General features: G+C 33.0%; 2 protein-coding genes across 3 annotated transcripts; one reads left to right on the top strand and one right to left on the bottom strand.

Annotated features, from left to right (window-relative positions):
* The first annotated feature begins 9,421 nt into the window (after positions 1 to 9,421).
* LOC132035967 (shaggy-related protein kinase eta-like) lies at positions 9,422 to 15,444 on the top strand. Of its 2 annotated transcripts, XM_059426151.1 has the most exons (13): positions 9,422 to 9,591; positions 9,628 to 9,650; positions 11,122 to 11,211; positions 11,440 to 11,499; positions 11,576 to 11,848; positions 11,925 to 11,999; positions 12,076 to 12,132; positions 13,092 to 13,232; positions 13,336 to 13,386; positions 13,478 to 13,573; positions 13,706 to 13,789; positions 13,892 to 13,993; positions 14,899 to 15,444. In XM_059426151.1, the coding sequence occupies exons 1-13, from the start codon at positions 9,540 to 9,542 to the stop codon at positions 14,992 to 14,994; spliced, it is 1,200 nt and encodes a 399-aa protein (XP_059282134.1). In that variant the 5' UTR covers positions 9,422 to 9,539; the 3' UTR covers positions 14,995 to 15,444. The 2 variants fall into 2 exon arrangements, with proteins under 2 accessions (XP_059282134.1, XP_059282133.1); XM_059426150.1 differs by having other exon boundaries at positions 9,422 to 9,650.
* Positions 15,445 to 16,378: 934 nt separating this feature from the next.
* Positions 16,379 to 20,980, bottom strand: LOC132036289 (aspartate aminotransferase, mitochondrial). Its single transcript, XM_059426592.1, has 10 exons — positions 20,709 to 20,980; positions 20,266 to 20,351; positions 18,755 to 18,961; positions 18,515 to 18,620; positions 18,294 to 18,398; positions 18,049 to 18,221; positions 17,278 to 17,437; positions 17,048 to 17,143; positions 16,844 to 16,938; positions 16,379 to 16,732 (listed from the first exon to the last, which is right to left on the bottom strand). Exons 1-10 carry the CDS (start codon positions 20,880 to 20,882, stop codon positions 16,660 to 16,662), a joined length of 1,275 nt encoding a protein of 424 aa, XP_059282575.1. The 5' UTR covers positions 20,883 to 20,980; the 3' UTR covers positions 16,379 to 16,659.
* Between the last annotated feature and the right edge of the window lie 1,262 nt (positions 20,981 to 22,242).

The raw sequence follows: 22,242 nt of genomic DNA, 5'->3' as shown, positions 1-22,242 counted from the left end.
ACTAATTGAATGATTGTATATTATGACCATGCATGAGGCCCTTTATATACAAGTAGCTACGTGCACTGAGAGTCACAAAAAGTGTTTTGAGTCTTCTTTTCCGTTTACTTTTGAGTAACCAAGTACTACCTAGAGAGAAAATATGCATGTGTACAAATTAAAGCCTAGTATGATATTCAAACTTAGCTGCCGAGCCGCGTTTTTTCTTTGATTGGTTAGCATGCACCCGGGGCCCGGGAGCATTCTGATTTTCAGGAACTCAATAATTTTTGCAAATATATATTTTATCTTTTTCATTTTAACTGTCGCATATTATGCCAAGAAAATAACAAATAGTACAAAAAAGTTTACTAATTAACTTCTATTTAATAAAAAGTGTGCATACTTTTTAGTATTAAGGATGTAATTGGAAACAAATGACAACTTTAGTCTTAAATTTTAAAGTGATAATTATTTTGGGATAAGTTTATTGAACTAAAGTGACTGTTAATTTGGAACAAATGGAGAGTGTGTGTGTGTGTGCGGAAATAAAAAAAATATAGTATCAAATATCTTTAAATATTTTATCGTGAACTCAATTTTTTTTTTTTTGGTAACTGTGAAAATTACTATTAATAAAAAATAAATAACAAACTAAAGAGAACCTAGTTCCGTTAACCACCTTCTAGGAAGGGTGAAAAGGAATCTAAGCCTCAGGGATACATAGGTGAAAAGGAATCTAAGCCTCAGGGATAACTAATTACACAGTAAGAACTTGTAAAAAATTCCTACACCTATGTATCTTCCTAGACATCTTTAATGACCTAATTCTTTCTACTACTTCCTTCATTATCTGTGTAACAGCCAACTCACTATGTAAATTTACTCCTTTGAACAGTTTCCAATTCCTGGCTCTCCATGTATGATAAATCATAGCACTCCAGATAGCTGCAATAGCTTCCTTCTTGAATTGAGGCCAATGTTTCCCTTTGATCTTCCTTAGAATCAGATGCACCTCTCCGGTTTGCAGTGGTGCAACCATACCCCCCCGTGCATCTCTTACTGAAATTATGCGAGGACAATCAGTGAACAAATGCTCAGCAGTCTCCAGGGCTGAGATGTGCATAAACAACAATGTACATTCTCAACTGGAATATGAATTTAATTTTCAGCAGCCTTTCTTTAGTCAATAACTTGTTCTGAGCTGCAAGCCACGCTATAATCCTGTGTTTAGGCTGTATAGCAGCACTCCAAATATTTTCAGCCACATCAAGTCTTCTTTGAGTTCCAATGATAGCAATGTAACTCCTTGCAATAGAATACTTACCCCCAGAAGTGAGAGCATATCTATCTTGCACAGACCACTCCCTCATACCATCCTTCAGGCCATTAAGTTTCTTCCAGTAACAACTACAGTCCTGTGGACAGCTGTGGTGGTATTAACTTAAAATTGCGATAGAAACTCATAAACTTTAAATATTGGATCTGTCTCTACAACGGCGAATGTAAAAGTCAGACTTACGTGTTAGGCCGAACTCATAACTTTGTTGAAACCTTGTATTCGTATACTAAATATATGCAAAAAATAAATTTTACTAAAACCTACTATTACTCTATGTACTAGCAAGCGAAAATCATCGAGGTACGTATTGTGACGAATAGATCAAAGAAGACATCAAGAGTACTGCAAGCTGGCAGGGTCCCTTAAACGTGGGGGGCTGGTTTCCAAAGAGTGGGAAAAACATGCAAAAACCCAAAATTTATAGTTATGTCTATCTTATAGAGTAGGAAAAACATGCAAAAACCCAAAATTTATAGTTATGTCTCATTTTCCGGATTACAAATCCAAAGAGTAGGAAAAACATGCAAAAACCCAAAAGTTATAGTTATGTCTCATTTTCCTGAAATTAATGAGATGGCTTTTTACTCAAAAGTTATAGTTATGTCTCATTTTCCTGCATGTCGCTAATTTTCGTCACTTAATTGTTGCCGACTAGTATAGCAGTACTCAAACCTATAGAAACGTGTCTTTTTTTTTAACTGATTAAAAAAAAGAGTGATAAATTGAAATCAGAGGCGAATCTAAGATTTCTAGAATATGTGTGTACCGCAAAAATGCAACAGAGAAGGCAAGTATATGTTAAGCGTGAATTTATCTCTAGTCCTCTAAGTATATAATTCAAATTCATTCAAGTGCACCATTTAATCCTCTTGTAGTCAGAGGCGGAGCCAGAATTTGAGGCTTGTGGGTTCTGAATTTTAAGACAGGACAATGACCTCAAGTTAATATATTAATAACCGTCAAACTAAATGAGTACCAATACTCAATATATATTTTAAAAAGCAACGAACCACTTAAACATTATATAAATATAAACGTTATCATTATAATTGCATTTAAACATGATTTTTAATTTTCTAATTGTCAATTTTATGCTTTTTTTTCTTTTATTTTAATATATTGCTGAGAAAACGTAACAAGGAAGAAAAGAAACTAATGTTTTTAAATGAGATCTGCACATTCTTGATAGTTTTTAGAATGGGTATACATCATGTTTCATGTTTTTCAAGCAAAAAGGTGAAATATGTTTTGAAAAATTATGGCCAAACACATTTTCAAATTTTGAAAAACTTCACCCAAATCAAGTTTTTCAAATTTTACTTGGAAATCTATGGCCAAACGCAAGCTAAAAGTTTTAAAAAGAAATTTGCGCATACATGCAGCTTTGTGTTTTCTTAGCTAAAAAGAAACAAACTGCAGAAAGTAGGTTTCGAATCCACAAAACTCGGGATACAATGGCCTTTCCTATCCACAGTTATTGTCATATACCTGAAATTTCTAATGTTAATACCGAGTCTACACAAAGCTACTGAGTTCGTCCAAACCCCCACGTTACACTGTAGCTCCACCACCCCTGCTTGTAGTATGGGTGCCAACAGACAATATTATATCAATTTTAAAAAATATATACATGAAATATCTAATTTTACGGAGAGACCATGAGTTCACGTATCCCATATTTTAGTCTATAAATTTGCCCCTATTGAGACATAGAGAGTATATTTGTTAGCCTATTGGCTCATAGAAGCACCAACGTCATCTTTTGTCTCAAAATACACTATGAACAATTGAAAAGGTTCAAATATGTCCTTCGCATTAACAATGAAATCTACATTAGGATATGTATGAACCTTGTTTAGAGGTATATTTGGACGTTTTAAATTTCTCAGTAACATGCTTCAAATTATTGCATCTAATGCTACAAATGCCATATATACATTAACTTCAGGAGACCAAAATAGTAGTATTAATAACACTTAATAATTTGTTAAATTTATGATGATTCCCAATCCTATAGATTAAAGGGAAACATATTAATTAATTGAAGATTGAATATAATTAACCATAATTCGCAAGAATCAAAATCAAAATTTATCCATATTTAAGGGACTAAAAGTGCCAAGATCCCAAACAGTTTATATATTGAATAATTATAAATGTCTTCCGCAAGTTACAGTTCATATAAGAGTTTAAGTGTTGTGCACGGTAAATGTTCTTGAATTACATGATGGTGTAAAGAATCTTATACACTGTCAGTGCATAAAACTTAAACTCTAGCAAAATTTAGCTATCTTAAAAATACAAATAATGGATTAAAATAATTATCTACTGACTGATGTAATAGTTTGTTGTAGTTGGATGGTCAAATAATCTGGTCACAATGATGGAAACTAACATGATAAGAAATTTTAAAAATATCTTCTATAACATTCGAAGAAAATAGGTCCTGAACTATCATGTCATGTCCATTGTATTGTTTTGAATATCCTTAAATAAACAAAACTATACATGCAACCTGAGAATGAATTTTTTATACTCATACTTAATTCCCCCTAATCCTCCTATGTTGCATGACCAATTTATGTATGTCCTATTTCGTTGTAATTGTGCTGGCCTTTTTTTTTTTTTTTTTTTTTTTTACACTATTGACACGGTTCTTTTCTAAATTGTGAAGTACTGATCATTATTTATTCATTTTACTCTGACAATTAAAAGACACCTTATATAAGGATTATTTATTTCTTATATACCCAAGACTTCTTTTTTTACATTCAATGCCATCTTTGATCTATAATCTCAATTGATACTGCAATAAATTTGGCTTAAGACCATATTAGCTTTAATTTAGGCAACGTGTGAAAAGTTTTGTCATAAACATCTGTGGCATTTGGGAACAATATTATTCTTTCTTGCCAGCTTTTGACTACGAAACACATTTATAAAGCGTTCTTTTTAAATAAAAAAGGCAACAAATTGCATTTCATGTAGTTGCTCGACAAATATTAATCCCTTTATTTCGATTTATGTGACACCATTCAAATTTCGAGAGCTAAACTGTTTAATTTTGACAGTAAATTCAAAAATGGACATCTTTAGGTTTTAGAAATAAGATTTATACATTTGAAAATTATGTAAAAGGTATTATAAGTCGAAATATTTGAAGGACATATTAAAAAATCACGGTAACAAATAAAACTCGTTTGACTCTCTCCGACGGGTGATACATAAATTGGAACATGATACATAAATTGGAACATATAAGAAGGTGCTTTTAAATGGAACATAAGGAACATTGATATAAGAATTAAGTGCCTGTTTAGATTGGCTTATATTATAAGTAGGTGCTTTTAAGTCAAAATAGCTTTTAAGCACTTTTGTCCTGTTTGAGTAAAATAAAGAAATGTATTTAAGCACTTATTTTTAAGCCAAAATAACAAAAATAAGCAAAAAGTCATAAGCTAGAAATCCAACTTATGGCTTTTGGCTTCTAGCCCATCCATACAAGCTCTAAAAGTAACTATATAATTTCTAAGTGAATACTTCCTACATGACTTTCTTTTCTTTGCAAAATCATTTATTGCTCGAGATTATAGAAAAGGCATATTCAACTTCTAAAATGAAATAATTATAACATTGAAAAAGTTCTGTCATTGGATTAATATAATGCATATGTTTTCGACTTTTCCACTGGTTATAATAATTGGAGTATCATTTATTTATAAAACATAAGAGGAGTAATTTTAAGTGGGGTTATAAAATAAACTTCTATGTATGTTGTTGATTTTAAACTAGTGACATTGTTTACCTTGGAGATAGATAGGTCCCAGGCCCAATGTTATGGCACATGCAATGGACCTTCTAAAACACTCGTCCTCTAATGCTTTGGTCTTAATTTCTTGTTCCTATATTGTCTGCTCGTCTCTATCCAAATAACTTTCCCTATGAATTTATTGTTTCGGTTTGTGTACAGTAGTTTTTAAATTTTGGAAATATTATACCCTCATACCAGTTAATTATTCTCAACATTTCAAAAGTTGAGTTTGGGAATACCCAAATGGCGTATGTAGTTTCTAGGGGTCGTTTGGTTGGTGACAAAGTTATATCGAGATTATTATAACAAAATTATATACACAATTATGTAGTAAATATACTTTTATTTGTAGATATTTGGTTTATGGAGTAAAAATGAGATATACAGGATAAAATACAAAATATATGTTCGGTTTTACACTAGCTTTAGTTGGGATAAATTTGTATTTTCAATTTTAACTTAGATTTTCTAAAGGACTTTGGGAGATGAGTCTTGGAAAGGGCATCTTGATCATTTTGGTGTTTTATCCTGAAATTATAACCTAAATTATTATTCGGTAGTGATAGTGGTATAACTAATCTCAAATAAAAATTCAACCAATATCCCGCGTTTTATCCTGGGATTATTATTTCTTATCCACAAAACCAAACGACCCTTTAGAGTACCAGTTCTCAATGTTTTTCTTATCAGTTTTAGTTTCCCTTCGATCCTATTTACTTGTTATATTTATTATTGTTTCGAGATATATACTTTTCATATTAATAAATCAAGAAATATTTTTTTCTTCTAATTTTACCTTCGGTTAATTGTTCTTGAAGGTAAAATAGTTGCCTAATAGACTGAGTATTTATTTTAGAGAGATTAATTTGGTGAAAGATAAAGAATAGATAGGGTTAATTAGTGAATTTAGTATTAGATTAACATGACAGGTAAATAGGATCAGAGGAAGTATAATATAAACGTTTTCCAATTGTTAACGTAGTTTTTTTAATTAAAAAATAAGCTAAATGATTTTTACAAAAAATTTCGTCAGCAAAAGATTATATTTGCACCATTTTGTAACGGCAGGGCATATATACACCACTTTTTAAACGAGGGCCATATCCAAGGGCGGAGCTAGCATACGACACGGGGGTTCGGCCGAACCCAATAACTTTGGTCTAAACCATGTATTTGTCTTGAAAAAATCATTGAATATGTATAAATTGTTAATATAGAACTTAGTAACTTAATCGAATTAAAATCCCGAACCCACAAATTTCGAATCCTGGCTCCGCCTCTGGGCATATCTGCTCTGAATGGCAAAGTTAAGGGTTATATTTGCACCTTTTCCCTTAAAAAATTAACTCTTGTCTGTTTGCTAATTTTTAATGTACTCTCTTCATTCTAACGTTGATGAACAAACGATATACAAAAAACACAAATATATTAAAAACATTGTTTCTGCCAAAAAGAAAAGAAAGAAAACATTGATTAGTTATTTAAACAACTATTGACTTTTGAGAAACACATCACATGCAATACCAAAAAGATTTCTTCCAATGTACTTGGGAATGTTTTTGTCCTAAATTCATAAGAGGAAAAGATTAGTTACAAATAAAAAGTATGTATAGTAACTTGTTAGCCAAGCCCAAGACAAATTCAGACATAGCATCAAATAAAGAAAAACTAGTTACTTATTAGCTTGGATAAATTAAGACATTTAAACAAAGGTATACATTTCCTAAAGAAGTCAGACGCCAAACAATCAAAATTAATGAGTGACAAATAATGGCAAGAATAAATCTAAGAGAAAAACCAACTAGTACAATGCCATTAAGATTATTTGATGACATAGAAATCTGAAACAAACTTGGAATATTATTATTCAGAGAGTTGGTTAGGGTCCGACTCTAGGCCTGTTCATCGATCGGATCGGGTTTAGTATATTTCGGATTATAATTTTGGCTTTCGGATTTTGCAAAATGTAATCCAAATCTGATCCAAATGCGTTCGAATTGGATCGAATTTTTCAAATTTGGTTTTGGATAAATCGATTTGGATAATTCAGATTTTCGATTCGGTCGATAAGTTGAATTGTCTTCTTCTTTTTACAAAAATGAACAACCAAATAAAATATTCATACTAAATTGCCTTAATATATAGTAGTTCCTTGTTGCTATAACAATCATATAAATAAAGAATGACATTCATATAGGCAACTTAGTAATTTTTTTAATATATGGGTTGATGTGTAATGAGTAGAGTATATTTGACTTATTAGATTGGACATATAGGAAATGCCACTAGTATCTAATGGATAGTCGGGTAGGCTAAACATAAGGTATAAGCAATTTAGTTTTCGGATATCCAAAAATCAGATGTTCCAAATCCAAAATCCGATCCATTATCCAAAAATTTTAAGAATTAAATCCGAAATCCAATCCAGAATTTGAAAATTTCAAAATATAAGTCCAAAATATTCGAATTTCGGGTTTATCCAAACTATGCACACCCCTACCGACTCTACTCCATAACTATTTGTTATCAGCGACAGATCCATAATTTAAACTTGACGAGTTCAACTATTGATATTCTTAGCTCGAACATATTGTATTTTTAAAACTCCGGAATCATAATTTGATACTTGTATTTGTCTTTGGCTGGCATACAAATATGCAATTATTTTTCATTTTTTGGTTGAGAAATGAAATATTTTATAAAGAAAAGAAATATTGCATTATAATGAAATGTAGAAAAATAAATAACACTTTTTAGACAATATAAAATAAAAAGTAGCAAGCATAATTTAGGATTAAAGAAAAAGTAATTCAATAACACTTTTTGCTGCCTAATATATTATTTTAAGGGACAAACTATTAGCATAGTGCTGTTAAATGATTGAAGTTGAAAGTTTGAAAAGCTAAAGTATGCAAAGCCACTGCCAAACAAAAGAGCCAAATTTCAAAAAAGGTGAAGAATTATCACTATTGCTAGTCAAAAAAGCTAAAAGCTTAACAGACTATTGTACTGTACGCCTCAGTGGGTGTACCATAAAATAGCAGCAAAAGTTGTTGAGGCACTAATGACGTTAAAATTGCAATATATATAGATAGAAAGAGCTAAAGTGTACTATGTATATACTACGGAACATTATCTAAGACTTTAAGGATAAATGTTATGCATGCCTAAATGATTACGGTCAGAAAAAATTGTAAGCAAATATGACTTTTACATTAATGTTGATCGGTAGATTTATACTCTCTTATTATACCTAATTATTCGAGTTTAAATTAAGTTGAGTCCGTATGAATTTATGTGTGAACATTTATCGTGAATTGATTAGCTGTATGTTGATTGTCGATCTGGACATGAAACCTATAGTATATCAATATGTATTACAAGAATTGACAAAGATAAATTGATTTGTTTATACCGATTGTCATAATAAAATTGCTATAAAATAGAACAAATATGTATATAGTTATGGAACCTTAATGAAAACTTTATAATGGTAAGTGTAAGATTCAATGAGTTCATTAAACAAATTATAAACGAATATGACTCATTTTAAAAAATTGTTGAATTTAAAATCTCTTATACCTCATAATGCAAATTTAAACTAGGGCCATAATTTATTTGTATCACAAGAATCATCGTGAATTGATTAGCTTTATGATGATCATCAGCCTATTGTAATCTCTCCTTCTCTATTCGGATACGAATTCGACAATATAAGCAAGCTCACAGTTAGTCCATATCAATTTATTCAAAATAAAAAAAATAATCTTTTCACCCATTATTTTTACCAAAGCAAAACTATTATATATTAAAAAATAGTCACAATTTGAAAGATTAATAAATTTCATTAAATATAATTACTTTTAATGTAAAAGACAAGAGTTTAATGTGTTATTTTGGGGAAATCACTTTCTCAAGACTTAATGTGGTTAGGCAATATGGCAAGCTTTTAAATTGTATTTACGAAAAGTAACTATTGTTTTAAAAAAAAAAAAATACAAAACGTAGTTACTGTGTACAAAACGTAGCTATCAATGCTGATACAATTCTTTCGCCCAATTTCACATTGATAGAGATAGTATCGCTTGATACGACTCTTTCGCTGATATAGCTGATACACACTTGACACAACTTTCTATCTGATACAGTAACTGTAGCTATATTTTAAAAATACACAAAGTATAGCTATGTTTCGTAATTACACCGTAAATAAACTCTAGCTATTTAAGAAATTTTCCATTTAACTAACACAAATATCGAGAGAGAGAGAGAGAGAAATCGTAGTGGGGGGTTAAGGCTGGGGGAAAATAAAGCAAATTATTACTTACTCTCTATTAGTAAAGGAAACAAGTGTGGTAGCAAAGCCAAGCAGCATTGGAACAAGAAGAAGAAGAAAGAGCATATCACATGGCCTCTTTACCACTGGGTCCTCAGCCCCCCGAAAATCATCCGCCGGACCAAGGCGGAGCCACAGCCTTAAGAAACACCGCCGCCGGCGCACCACCGGAATCCGAAAAGGTACTACTACTACTACTTTAATGTTAGAGACTCACACTCTCTTTCTTCTGTGTTTCGATCTTAGCTCGATCTCCTTTGTTCTCCGGTCATCGGAAAGTTCGCCGGAGTATTTTCCGGCGAATTTTTTTGTTGCTTCAATGAGGTGTTTCTTCAGCTGGAATTGAGATTGTTGGAGAAAATAATATTGTATTTTCGAAGAAAAATGAGAGAGCACAGAATGTTTTAGTTTTGTTTTCTTTTGGACATTTTTATTAGCTCTTAAAAAATTTTACTCTTGAGTAGATTCTGCTTCAAGCTTTTTGTTTGATTTACAAGTAAATAGTCTTCTTGCTCAGTTGATTTCCAAAGAAAAATGAGAGAACACAATATACGATCCGTATATCAACCGTATATGTGCTGTATATCCATCGTTTTAAGCATCAGGAGTTGACATACGGCCAGTATAAGGCCCAGTGTTTCTAGTTTTATTTTCCTTTTTTTTTTTTGAGTTTGTTGCTTCAATGAGGTGTTTCTTCAGCTGGTCTTGATCTTGTTGGTGAAAATATTGTATTTCCCAAACAAAATGAGAGAGCACATATACAATCCGTATATCAACAGTATATCTGCTGTATATCAGCGTATATTCATCGTTTTAAGCTTCAGGAGTTGTCATACGGCCAGCATAAGGACCAGTGTTTTTAGTTTTATTTTTCCATCTTACATTTTTCTTTTAGCTGTTAACATGTTAAAAAAATGTACTTTTGAGTGGCTTGTGCTTCAGGTTTTTGGTTTGATTTACATTGAAAATAATTCTTGGTGAAAATATTGTATTTCTGAAGCAAAATGAGAGAGACATCAAAAGTGTTTTTTGTTTTTTTGTTTTCCTTTTAGATATTTTTCTTTTAGCTCTTTAACATGTTAAAAATTGTACATTTGAGTAGCTTATGCTTCAGGGTTTTTGGTTTGATTTACCTGAAAAATAATTACAGTATTAGTTTTCTTGCTGTTGGTATGAAGTGCATATTTAAGGTTAGATCCATGAGTTTTTTTTTTTTCTTTCTTTTTTTGTTTTAGTGACTTATTTACCCTTTTATCTACTTTGTGTGTTTGGGATTACATGGGATGTTTTCTTGGGTTGATTAGGTAGCTTGCAAGTCCCTCTTTCTAAAAAAGCTTTTTAGCTGCTTTTCTTCATATTTAGGTAAATTGTGCTTCAAGTTTTTATTAGTGTTTGCTTCATGTGAATTGTGATGGCTGATTCTCCTTAAATAGTGTATTTGTCTTAGTTACATTACAAGCCTCTAGCATGTGATGCTTTCTTAAAGCCTATATATATATATATATATATTTGCCATTAGCTGCTTTTCTATTTCTGTTGAACAATCTGTAAGGTCGTCTCACAGTTTATGGTAACTACAGCTTCTTAGTATTTTCTAAATGAGTTGGAGTTCTTTTGGCGTTTCAGTTTGACCTTGCTTGGTTTTCTTTGTAGGAAATGTCAGCTGTTGTTGAGGGTAATGGTGCGGTGACTGGTCACATAATCTCCACCACAATTGGAGGCAAGAATGGAGAACCAAAAAGGGTGTGTACCTGAGATACATCAGTTTCTTTGGTTCTTATTCTTTTTGAGATTCAATGTTTTGTAATATCTTAGTTCTAATCTATGAACATACTTAAGATGATCCTAATCTTTGGTGTCAAAGCTCGTGATAATTAAGTGAGAGAATCATGTGATTGTTTCTGCATTCTCCTTCGCTAAACAAGCTATTTTTAGAAATATTTAACCTTTGTTCATATTACTTTTCTGCAGACCATTAGTTATATGGCAGAGCGAGTTGTCGGTACAGGATCATTTGGAATAGTGTTTCAGGTTTGTGAGCTGACTTGATTGTAAATTTGCATCAGTCCTCTTGTACATAGAAATGACCTAACGTTGTTGTCTCTAGGCAAAATGCTTGGAAACTGGAGAGAATGTAGCCATCAAGAAGGTTTTGCAGGACAAACGGTATAAAAATCGTGAACTACAGCTGATGCGCTTGATGGATCACCCAAATGTCATTACTCTAAAGCACTGCTTCTTTTCCACAACAAGTAGAGATGAGCTTTTTCTTAATTTGGTCATGGATTATGTCCCTGAAAGTTTATACAAGGTTTTAAAGCACTATAGCAATTCAAATCAAAGGATGCCACTCATATATGTCAAACTTTACATGTATCAGGTTTACATCTCTCCTTTCTTTTTATGCCTCTTCTGCAACTGGATATTATGTGATTCTGATAAGTTGTTATTGTCAGATATTCAGGGGGCTGGCTTACATTCATAATGTTCCAAGGATTTGCCATAGAGATGTGAAACCTCAAAATCTTTTGGTATGTGAACAAGAGTCCACTTCATTCCTATTGTATGATAACATTGACCTAAATCTAAATTGTATGTCATTTGAAGGTTGATCCTCTGACCCATCAAGTCAAGCTGTGTGACTTTGGAAGTGCAAAAGTCCTGGTAGGTTTGTTCTTTCATTATTAATGTGTCCTTGTAAGTGCTGCAATTTGCAGTTAAAAAGTTGCCACCTTCAATGTTGTTAATGTGTCTTCCAATCTTTGTTGGGTCTTGTGCTGTGAAGGTTTCGTTGAGTATGCTTAGTTTCATGTTATTAGGCTATTTTTCATGTACTCCGAGTTTTATATGCTAGATTTGCATGAATGGGCGCTGATTAAGGCACTGTCTGAAGACATTTCGGAGCAAGATTTAGTTCTTTATATTTTGAGATAATATTGGTTGGTGGGTGGAGAATTAACACCCGAAGGATGCAGAATCTCATGACTACTTTATAGTTGCCCTAGAGATGAAACTGAAAGAGAATAACCTGGATATATGGAAACAACCTTGAGAAATAAATAACTTCGAAGTGAATATATCTCTAGATTATTTGAGGTTCTGTAGAAGGTCTCAGCTTACAACATCCGCCTCTGCCTTTGTCTGCTTTTATTTTCTGAACCATTATCTTTTGCGCTTTAAGTTTGTTGACGCCAACCATAGTTCAGGTCCCTTGTGAGTTATGAATATTCAGTTCTTCTACTGGAGGCCATCCTCGAGTGTTGTGCTAGAGAAGTTCGTGAGCAGGATACTGTTTGGACCTTCAGTTTTTAGACATCTGATACTTTTGACACTTGACTGTCAGGTTCCTACGACTCTTGTTTGCAATTAAAGAGAAGTTTTTTGCGAATACAATTAGGTTTTGACATGCACAGTGTGGATGTATTTTTACTCTTTAACTGTGGGAGTGAGAGCAAACTAGCTCTAGCATTTCAGATTTCTCAGGTCGAAAACTGCAATACATTCATCCATGTTTTTTTATTCTTTTTGCGTCTCTTTTCGCCAGGAGAATTGTTTTGCGCATAACAGAAACGGAAGCATTTCATGAGATGCATTTTGATACTAACGAACTTTATGATGCACAGGTGAATGGTGAAGCAAATATTTCATACATTTGCTCTCGCTACTATAGAGCCCCAGAACTCATATTTGGTGCCACAGAATATACAACATCAATTGATATTTGGTCAGCAGGCTGCGTGCTTGCTGAGCTTCTTCTGGGGCAGGTTTGTGTTATTTATCTTTGTTTTCAAGTGGATAGTTTATCATCTATTACTTGATAGAAGTTTGTTACTTAATTGAGCTTTCATCAATCATAAACTATGACAGCCACTCTTTCCTGGCGAAAATGCAGTAGACCAACTTGTAGAGATAATCAAGGTGCGTCTTTGTACTTTATTTGGACATCCTAGTAATCTCAGACAACACACTTACATGGTTCTCTTTTTGCTAATGAGAATCCTTGTCACAGGTCCTTGGTACTCCTACTCGGGAAGAAATTCGATGTATGAACCCAAACTACACGGATTTCAGATTCCCACAGATAAAAGCTCATCCTTGGCACAAGGTATTATGTGTTATTATTGTATTTTGATAGTTATTCTGCACTAGATCATTCTCTTGTTGAAATATTTTTACGTTAACTACCCCTAAGATCAGGTTTAGTTGAAAGAGAGCCAAAAGATTTCCGTTGTTTCAGGTATTCCATAAAAGAATGCCTCCTGAAGCAATTGATCTTGCCTCACGGCTTCTCCAATATTCACCAAGTCTTCGCTGTACTGCGGTGAGTTATCTCATTTTAGAAGTGATATTCTTGAAAGTATTGTTGTTTCATCTACAAACCATTTGTTGTATCAGTCTATTCACCCGCTTTTACTCCTTGCAGCTAGAGGCATGTGCACATCAATTCTTTGATGAACTTCGTGAGCCCAATGCCCGTCTCCCAAATGGACGTCCATTTCCACCTCTTTTCAACTTTAAACAAGAGGTAAATTTTTTGAAATCTTCTCTTTACTAATATTATATTTCTTCGTAACTATTATCTAGAAAGTTACCTTTTGAGTTTTTGAAGAATTGTTGACTTACTAGCTGCGTTTATGATTATGAAGTTCTATGCAACCATGTAAAGATTTATTTCATTACTTAGAGCAATTTTTTCCTTCTCCATTATTTAGATGTTTGTTATAAATGAAAAGGGAAGGAGGTTGGATTAGCGGTGGAGCGGCACATGTTGTTCTCATTCGAAGTGATAAATACAAGAAACAAAATACTAAAGTAAATCCTTTCGTGAAAAAGGATTTTCAAAGCGAATAATACAGAAAAATGATGCGTTACATATTAGCTCATGACTTCTGCGTGTTGTCCTTTTTTTTTCTTGTACTTATAAGTGCATCATCATCTTGTCGCATATCTTGTTTCTTCCTTTACTTTTGATAATCCGTTGTCTTATCCTCTCAATAACAGTCACTCACGTATTCTTTTGTCCTTCCGCCACTTCAAAACACGAGACCTAAAGATTGTCTACACGTGCATGGATCTAGCTATCATATTAATAGTGTTGCCAATTATTGCGGAATCATTTAATGAAACTGGTTTTAGTGATTGTTTGTCATGAGAATTCATCTCAAATAATTGATGGGTTTTAGAAAGTTATCACTTATTAAAAGCTTCTATTTCCCTATACTTAGCAGAAATATATTGACCAATAACAGAGGTCCCCATTGCATTGGATATACATTCTCATTATTACTAGTGGACTGGGGTATTGAACCTTTCTTTCTTTGCGATTAAGAGGATCCTTTTATAAATTGATTCAAGAGTCAAAACTTTTCCCTTCTTGCAAGATATTGAAGATCATGAAAGTTGTGTTTATGTTATTCGTGTTTCTTGCAGTTAACTGGAGCTTCACCTGATTTGGTCAACAAGCTGATCCCTGAGCATGTGTGGAGGCAAATTGGTTTGAATTTTCCCTTGCCCGCTGCAACGTAATTGTACTAATGTAATATAGAGTTGGTGTATCAGAAAATATAGGGAGTCCTTGTGGATTAATGTAACCATGCATTTTGGCGTAACCAGCGGCTATATACGCACGTAAAAGTTGTATGCGTATAGTCGCTGTTTGGCTTACAAGGAAGTGATCCTGCCTACCTATGTCATCTTAGCTAATAGTAGCAACCTGTTGCCTCTTCTGTACATTGTTTTTGATAAGAAGATTTTAGATAGGAGTATAAAATGATAAATATTGTAATGTCTAGTTAAGCAGATTTCCTTGAGAGACCTACTGGTGCACTAGGACTTTAGCTTTTGGTTGTAGTTGTATTTATATGCAGTTGTTTCTAGCTCTGTTTTTTTGTTTCTTGAATGTAAGGCATATATGCTATTCCTCTGCAACCTTTGGTTTGTTTTTTGCCTTTGAAGTATATTTGATTGTTTCTCTTATACTAATGATGGTTAAATGCAGTTTTGAAAGTACCAACTTGACAATTAAACATTGTAGGTAGATGTGTATTATTAGAGCAAAATTAGCAGGGAACCAAAGGTCATAAAGAAGAAAAATGTACGTTTTGAATAATTCTATAAAGGAAAAATAACTTGCTCCCAAACTTTTAGTCTGGTTACGCTCTTGAGGAGTCAAAGATGTCAGGAATTTTCAAAATATTATTACGTTATCTTTAATTGGAAAAAAATAGGAAAATCAGCAAATGAGGAAGTAGTCAGAAATTACTGTTGTCCACAATTGAAAAACCTTCATCTTTTTGGAAATCTTTTAAGTAATTTTATTCAATCTTATTTTTGTAATGTTTGGTATGATATTGATACACATTTTAGTTCAGTCTAATTTGTGTAATCATTGTCCAGTAAAAGTTAGGCGCTAATAAGCTAACTTGGTAAACAGAATAAGCCCACTTGACGAGATTAAATCTTATTTAGTTCGGTCTAGTTTGCGTTTAATCTTTGTCCGGTAAAGCTAGCCATCAAAAAGATCTCCCTGGTAGAAGTGTGTGTTAATTAGGTTAGTTATTTTAATCTTTTATTTGGTAATCCTATGGTCTATAAATTTTTCAAAACTTGGCATTTTTACATGTTTTTAAATATAACAATTGTTATATGTACATGCATATATATAAAGTAATAAACCATCAAGTATGCAGGAAGAGTAGTAGCTAACGAAGTCGTAAGAGATTTTGACCCAAATACATCTTCTTCGAGCAAACTAAAATCTCGATAAGGCTCTGGTGTCCACATTAGAAAACCTTCCAACTAGTTGGAAATCACAATATCGTAATATCCAATGGTTTAATAATTTTCTTTGTTAAAATTCCTGAATTAATTAATTTTATATAACGGCAAATATACTTCCAAGGCATAAATATCATGTAAATACGTTGTATGTGAAAAATAGGAGTTCCTTCAAACAATAGTATATAAACTTCGCCGCCTCAACGTTCGTTGCTAATGACTAAGTCTACACCTCAAAATTCTCACAGAATCATAACTCTCTGTCCCTCTGTCAGTGCGATTATTTTAACTTAGCTATTACAACAATGTTGTTATCTCAATTTACTTTTCCAATATCAGAAAAGAAATTCACAAAATGTTGTTTCCACAGCCTCCTCTAGCTGGTTATTCGAATTGAATCCATCATATTAGACCTTAAGCAGATTTAGTAACCTCATGAATAGCGTTTGCCAAGTAACCAACATTTCCAGTAGTAACTCCTGCCATACTGCACATACAAGAATCATAAAAAAAACAGTGGAAACACAATCAGATGTAATTTCTATAAGAACACAGGAGCATTAAGCAGAAATTGGTGACTGAATATAACTAACTATACCTGATACGACCATTACGAGTCATGTAGATGTGATACTCTTTTGTCAATCGGTCAACTTGTTCGGGTGTCATCCCACTATAGCAGAACATGCCAATCTGTAGGCAGTATTGAACGTTAATGGGGCAGTAGGTGAACCATAGTAATTTTCTTATAGTTTACATATATGCAAGAATAGAAAATGATAGAAGTCATTGATTTCAATACCTGTTTGGTTATGTGCTCCCAGGATAGAGGTGAACCCAACTTCTCAAGGTTTTCTCTTAAAGCAGTTCTCATCCCGATGATGCGATCAGCCATGCCCTGGAAAAAGAACTCTTAGTCAAACTTTCACGTTTAACATATGATGCTCCGAAATTGGTAGAAAGCTAAAGAGTAGCCACACAACACCAAACAACTTGGCCTTGGAGAAATATGAGGTTTAACAAGATTTTTACCTTCACTTCCCCAAGCCATAGGTTTTTCAAGTTTGGATCACCAAGGATGGTAGAAACAACGAGAGCACCATGAACAGGTGGATTGCTGTACATGGGCCTGGCAAGTTGCTGCAACTGACTTTTCACTGCCACTGCTTGTTTATCATCCTCACAGACCACACTGCAGTGAATTGAGGCATCACAGCAAAAGCATTAGAAGTCTTTTAACTTTGTGTTGTGTATTAACAACAAATGAAATTTATCAAATAATCCAAAAATTTCTCCGATATTCTTTAAATGTGTAACAAGCTTGATGCATAGAACAAAATTTTCTGCTTCAGGCCACCACATACACAATGGAAGCATCAGATCCATATATGTGATACCAACTAGTTTGAATTAGAATTTAGTTGTTGTTACATTGATATCAGATCCCGTGTTTGAAAGGAGACCTTTTTGTCGTAAGAGACTTGTACAGGGGCAATATAGGGATAAGTACGAGATTTTATTATATGGACTTTTATGTGGTATGTCAGAGTTATGACAAATATGATTAATGGTATAATTAATTAGTGAGTATAAATGATGAAGTATAAGAAAAAGTTTAAAGTTTTGGTTATTCGAAAGAGAAAAAGACAGATCTAGAAACTACATGAAGAAGTAGTATTGCTAATTTTGGAAATAGAAGATAATTTTAAAAGATAGACCCAACTATGATTTTTAAAAAGTTAGTTTGACTCTCCAGATTTTAACTAGGCCAAATAATATATGATCTTGGGAGTAGTATTTTACCTTAGGCAACCAACTCTCTGGCCATATAGGCCCATATTTTTTGCATATGATTGGGCACATCCTATGGGATGACCATCCTCAAGAAATATCCTGATAGCCTTAGCATCCTTCTCTGGATTCCCAGTAGCAAATCCTTGATAGGCCATGTCAAAGAAAGCAAAATGTCCCTTCACCTGGAACCAGTGTAATAAATTCAATATGAGACTTATGACAAATAAAAGGGGAGAAAATATACAAGTCATTACCTTGAACTGGTACGAGATCTCCTTCCATTGCTCCTCTGTCGGATCCACCCCAGTGGGATTATGAGCACAAGCATGAAGCAGAAAAAATGATCCTTTTGGGGCATTCTATGTATAAGGAAATTGTATTAGGTCAGGATAGAACATATAATGGCAATCTGAGGGAGCAATGAAACAGGGGAACCAATCATCAAGGAAAACATCACAACTGTGTGCTTTCATACCTTTATATCATCCATCATAGCAGCAAAGTCCAAACCCTTTGTTTCAGGATGATAATAATGATATGTTCTCTGAGTGACATGAGCATCTCTCCAAATGTTATGATGACTGCCAAGAATCTCATATTAGTAAATGACATGAAATTAGGAAATTTTGATGGCAATTTCATACTCATTTTTACTGTGCAAAAAATTGAGGAAGATCAATCAAGAAGTTACAATGATGCAGCAAGATGTACTTACTTAGACCATGTAGGAACAGGAATATAAATCTGTGAATCAGGACAAAAGCGCTTTTGGAAATCTGCAAAAATTCGGCATGCACCAGTCCCAGACAATGCTTGAATTGCAGCGATGCGTTTATCTTTTATCAAGTCTGAGTTCTCCCCATAGGCTAACTTCAGCGAGTCCTGGATCATGTTGGCACTACCTCCCATAGGAAGATATTCCCTGGTAAATGATGAATTGTCAATGTGAGCATGTTATTAAGCTAAAATATCGACATGTTATCAGGTTTTTTCTTTTAAGTAACAATCCTGGCCTTCTTTTGCAATACTGAAAACATTTTCATTCTTAAATTTTCAACTTCATTGTCATGTTTCCACATCAAGTACTTTCATAACTCTCTGTGTTAAACAAATCCAATAGATTTCTAAAGACAAAATCAAAACTTTGACATAGAGAAGTTAAAGTAGTACTGTCTAGTTTGGTACATTACAAAATGTTTGACAGACTCTGCTAATAATATTACTACTATACATACAGACAGTATCACAAAATTTAAGAACTCAATTCATGTAAATTTTAAAATAAACGTCGATGTGATACTTTTTTCCTTTCAAAAAGGAAAAAAAACTTTTTCACTTGTTATTTTAATTATTCTTTTACCACAGTGAATAAAATACACAAGTCAAATAATAATGTACCCTGTGTCTAGTCAAACTCTGTAATACTGTGGAAATGGGACTTAAAGAGCAGAACTTTTCAAAATAAAACGCCATTAAATTGTGCAAAGGTAAATTTGATATTAATAATTCATCTTGGAAGAAAGGTTATACAAAAGCAGAAGATAGAATTAGTGGAGGGATCCATCTCCACCATCCATATAGCCATAAAAATGAGAATATAAACCTCAAGAATCAAACTGGTTAGTGGAAAATATGGGGCCACTATTTCTGTAGAGACTTAAAAGAAGATGCTTTATATACACAAATATGCACTCACAGATACACTCTCACAGTCACATGACACCACCATTTGTTTAGAAGCAGATTATACAATTAGTGGTGCACCTGCACCCATGTTCTCATACTCCAATTATATACTCCTACTAGTTTATACAAATAATTTAATAATATCTTTTAAAAAGTCAAAACATTATGCAAAATAAAAAGAGATTTTTCGATCTTGTGTCTTAAATTAAAGATGTGCATAATGTATTATAAAGTCCTTTGAATCTTATGGTTTTGTCAGGTAGGATGTTTGAATTGTCAACTTACTAAATATACAAAGAGACATTCTTTTTGGAACAGACCAAGAAGAAAAATAAAACACTTAAATTGACACGTAGGGGTAGTATAAATTTGTATATACTACCCCTTTAAATCCTAGATTAGTCGGCAACTGTTGCAAGTTTGTATTCTTCTAAGAATTAAATTAAATGCACCTATCTTAATAAATGTATAAAATAGCAAAAAACTTAAACACAGTAATGTTTTCCAGCGAGGAAGGACAAACATAGAGAAATGACTCACATGTTGTGACTGCCAGCTATCCTCCTCTCTGCTTCTCTGACACACTCCAGTACCACCGGTTTTCCATTGTCGTCCCTGTAAGCTCCCTTTACCAATCACAACAACACACTAATTAAAATAAATAAATAAATATAATTAAAAAAAAAAAAAGTTCATTCATTTTTGCTTAAATAGCTCAAGCTGAAAAAGTATAAGACATACGAATTACTACTACTCCCTCCGTCCCATTCCCATTTTATACTAGATAGGAAGTTTCAGGGAAAATTGGGGTTTATTAATTTAAAGAGTGTGCGTAAATTTGGAGGGAGAGTACATGTCAATCCCAATAAATTGAAAATATTTGAGATCGACTATATGAGATAACAGATGACTATTCTTACACAAACTTTCAACCTATAGACAGAGACAAAATCAGCAAAGGAAGGGAGCTAAGTAAGACTTACAACGCCAACATTGACTTTATCAGGACTCGGATCGGCTAGAAAAGCTTCAGTAACGCCCAGGATAGGATCTTTAGGAGCCGGCTCAACATTCCTCCACCACGACGACAACGATCTCGCTCCTAACGCCGAGCTAAGCTTGAGGTTACGACCGGAAATAGCGGCTCGGATAGCCATGGCTCGGTGAGAGGATTTAGAGAAATAATCAATGGCGTGTTTGTCGAAGATAGAGCTGATTGGACTTTATATAGAAGACTGAGCGAGCCGTCAATGTGTAACTAACGGCCTTTTCCCTTGAGAAGCGTAACCTTGTCATTAAACACTAAAATAGCTCATGTTGTTGCTTTGTTTAGGGGCAAATGAGTCAAAACACATGGATGCATTAATGATACTAATCTGCCAACATTTATCTCTACTGCTTCTCGTATTTACTCCCAACTATATATATGTGTTAAATATAATTAATGTATGTTAAATTTTATAACAGATGTGATTATCTTTGTCGAACTGTTAAAGGCCCTTAAATTTAAGTTTTACTTGTAAGATTAAATTCTTAAAATAATGCCTATTTTATAATTATAGGGGGTTGAAAAGTTTTTATTTGTGAATTTTGGAGTAGGGACAATAATACTTACTATATTAGTGACTAATTTTCAAATATGGAGATTAAATTATTTTACCATTAAAATGAATGTAGACATTAATCTTTTTCTCTTCTGGAAAAATAATAATAATATCAATGTTAAGATTACATTAAAATCATATGAAGAAGAATTTATGCATTTAAAAGTGTTTGAAACGAAAAAAGTTATCTCAAAATAAAATAGCGGCAGCATATAGTAGAACATGGATAGGATAAAACTAACTGAAATTGCTGCTAGAATAACTCTTACTGTAATTTATTGCATGTAAGGCTATTTTCTTTCCAACCATGTTAGGCTAATATTTTGAAGATAATAATTTCTTTTTCATTTCAAAAGGAGTCAAAATTTTCTTGATAAACTTAATAAGCGTACGTTTGATAAATACACGATGGATTCTTCTTTTTGGAATTTACGATTATCACCCCCAAATGGTAGATACATTAGTAAAATATTACTCCGAATCAGTTGGCACTATCTCAACAAGGAATTGAAGGGACAGAATCAAATCTCAAAGAGACAAAAGAAAAAAAGAAAGAAAAGCTAAAGCTCTTGTTATCACGAAAGGTCGAGGTCAAGGGAGTTAAAAGGGGACTCGAGGTTTCATTTAAATAATCGCCAGAAAATTACACTATACATATATAGTTAAAATTATTTTTATATTTATTGTATCCCCCTGACTTCTTCATAAATTTACTTCGTTATACTTTGAATCTCTTAATAAAATTTTGGTCGTGAGGAGTAAATAGCCCTTTGTTCTTAACGAATTATAAATAATTAAAAAAATAATTGTGTCAGATTCAATTGTAGAGAGGTTTATCTGACTTATAAGAAAGAATTTGAATATATCTTAGCTAAACTTTTAAGACCAACGAATGCTTAGGGGGAAACTAAAA

This window comes from Lycium ferocissimum, chromosome 11, assembly GCF_029784015.1.
Source record: "Lycium ferocissimum isolate CSIRO_LF1 chromosome 11, AGI_CSIRO_Lferr_CH_V1, whole genome shotgun sequence".
In the NCBI taxonomy this organism is placed as follows: Eukaryota; Viridiplantae; Streptophyta; class Magnoliopsida; order Solanales; family Solanaceae; genus Lycium; species Lycium ferocissimum.
Note: the sequence above shows the minus strand (reverse complement) of the source record. Positions and strands in the feature narration are given on the sequence as shown.

Excerpts from the sequence above, each read along its gene's own strand:
- LOC132035967 (XM_059426150.1), top strand. The coding sequence starts at position 9,540 with ATGGCCTCTTTACCACTGGGTCCTCAGCCCCCCGAAAATCATCCGCCG. Across the intron at positions 11,849-11,924 it reads TCAAACTTTACATGTATCAG|ATATTCAGGGGGCTGGCTTA; the intron begins GTTTACATCTCT and ends TGTTATTGTCAG. Across the intron at positions 13,790-13,891 it reads CAAGTCTTCGCTGTACTGCG|CTAGAGGCATGTGCACATCA; the intron begins GTGAGTTATCTC and ends TACTCCTTGCAG.
- LOC132036289 (XM_059426592.1), bottom strand. The coding sequence starts at position 20,882 with ATGGCTATCCGAGCCGCTATTTCCGGTCGTAACCTCAAGCTTAGCTCG. Across the intron at positions 18,621-18,754 it reads CCTGTTCCTACATGGTCTAA|TCATCATAACATTTGGAGAG; the intron begins GTAAGTACATCT and ends GATTCTTGGCAG. Across the intron at positions 18,399-18,514 it reads CTATGATGGATGATATAAAG|AATGCCCCAAAAGGATCATT; the intron begins GTATGAAAGCAC and ends CCTTATACATAG.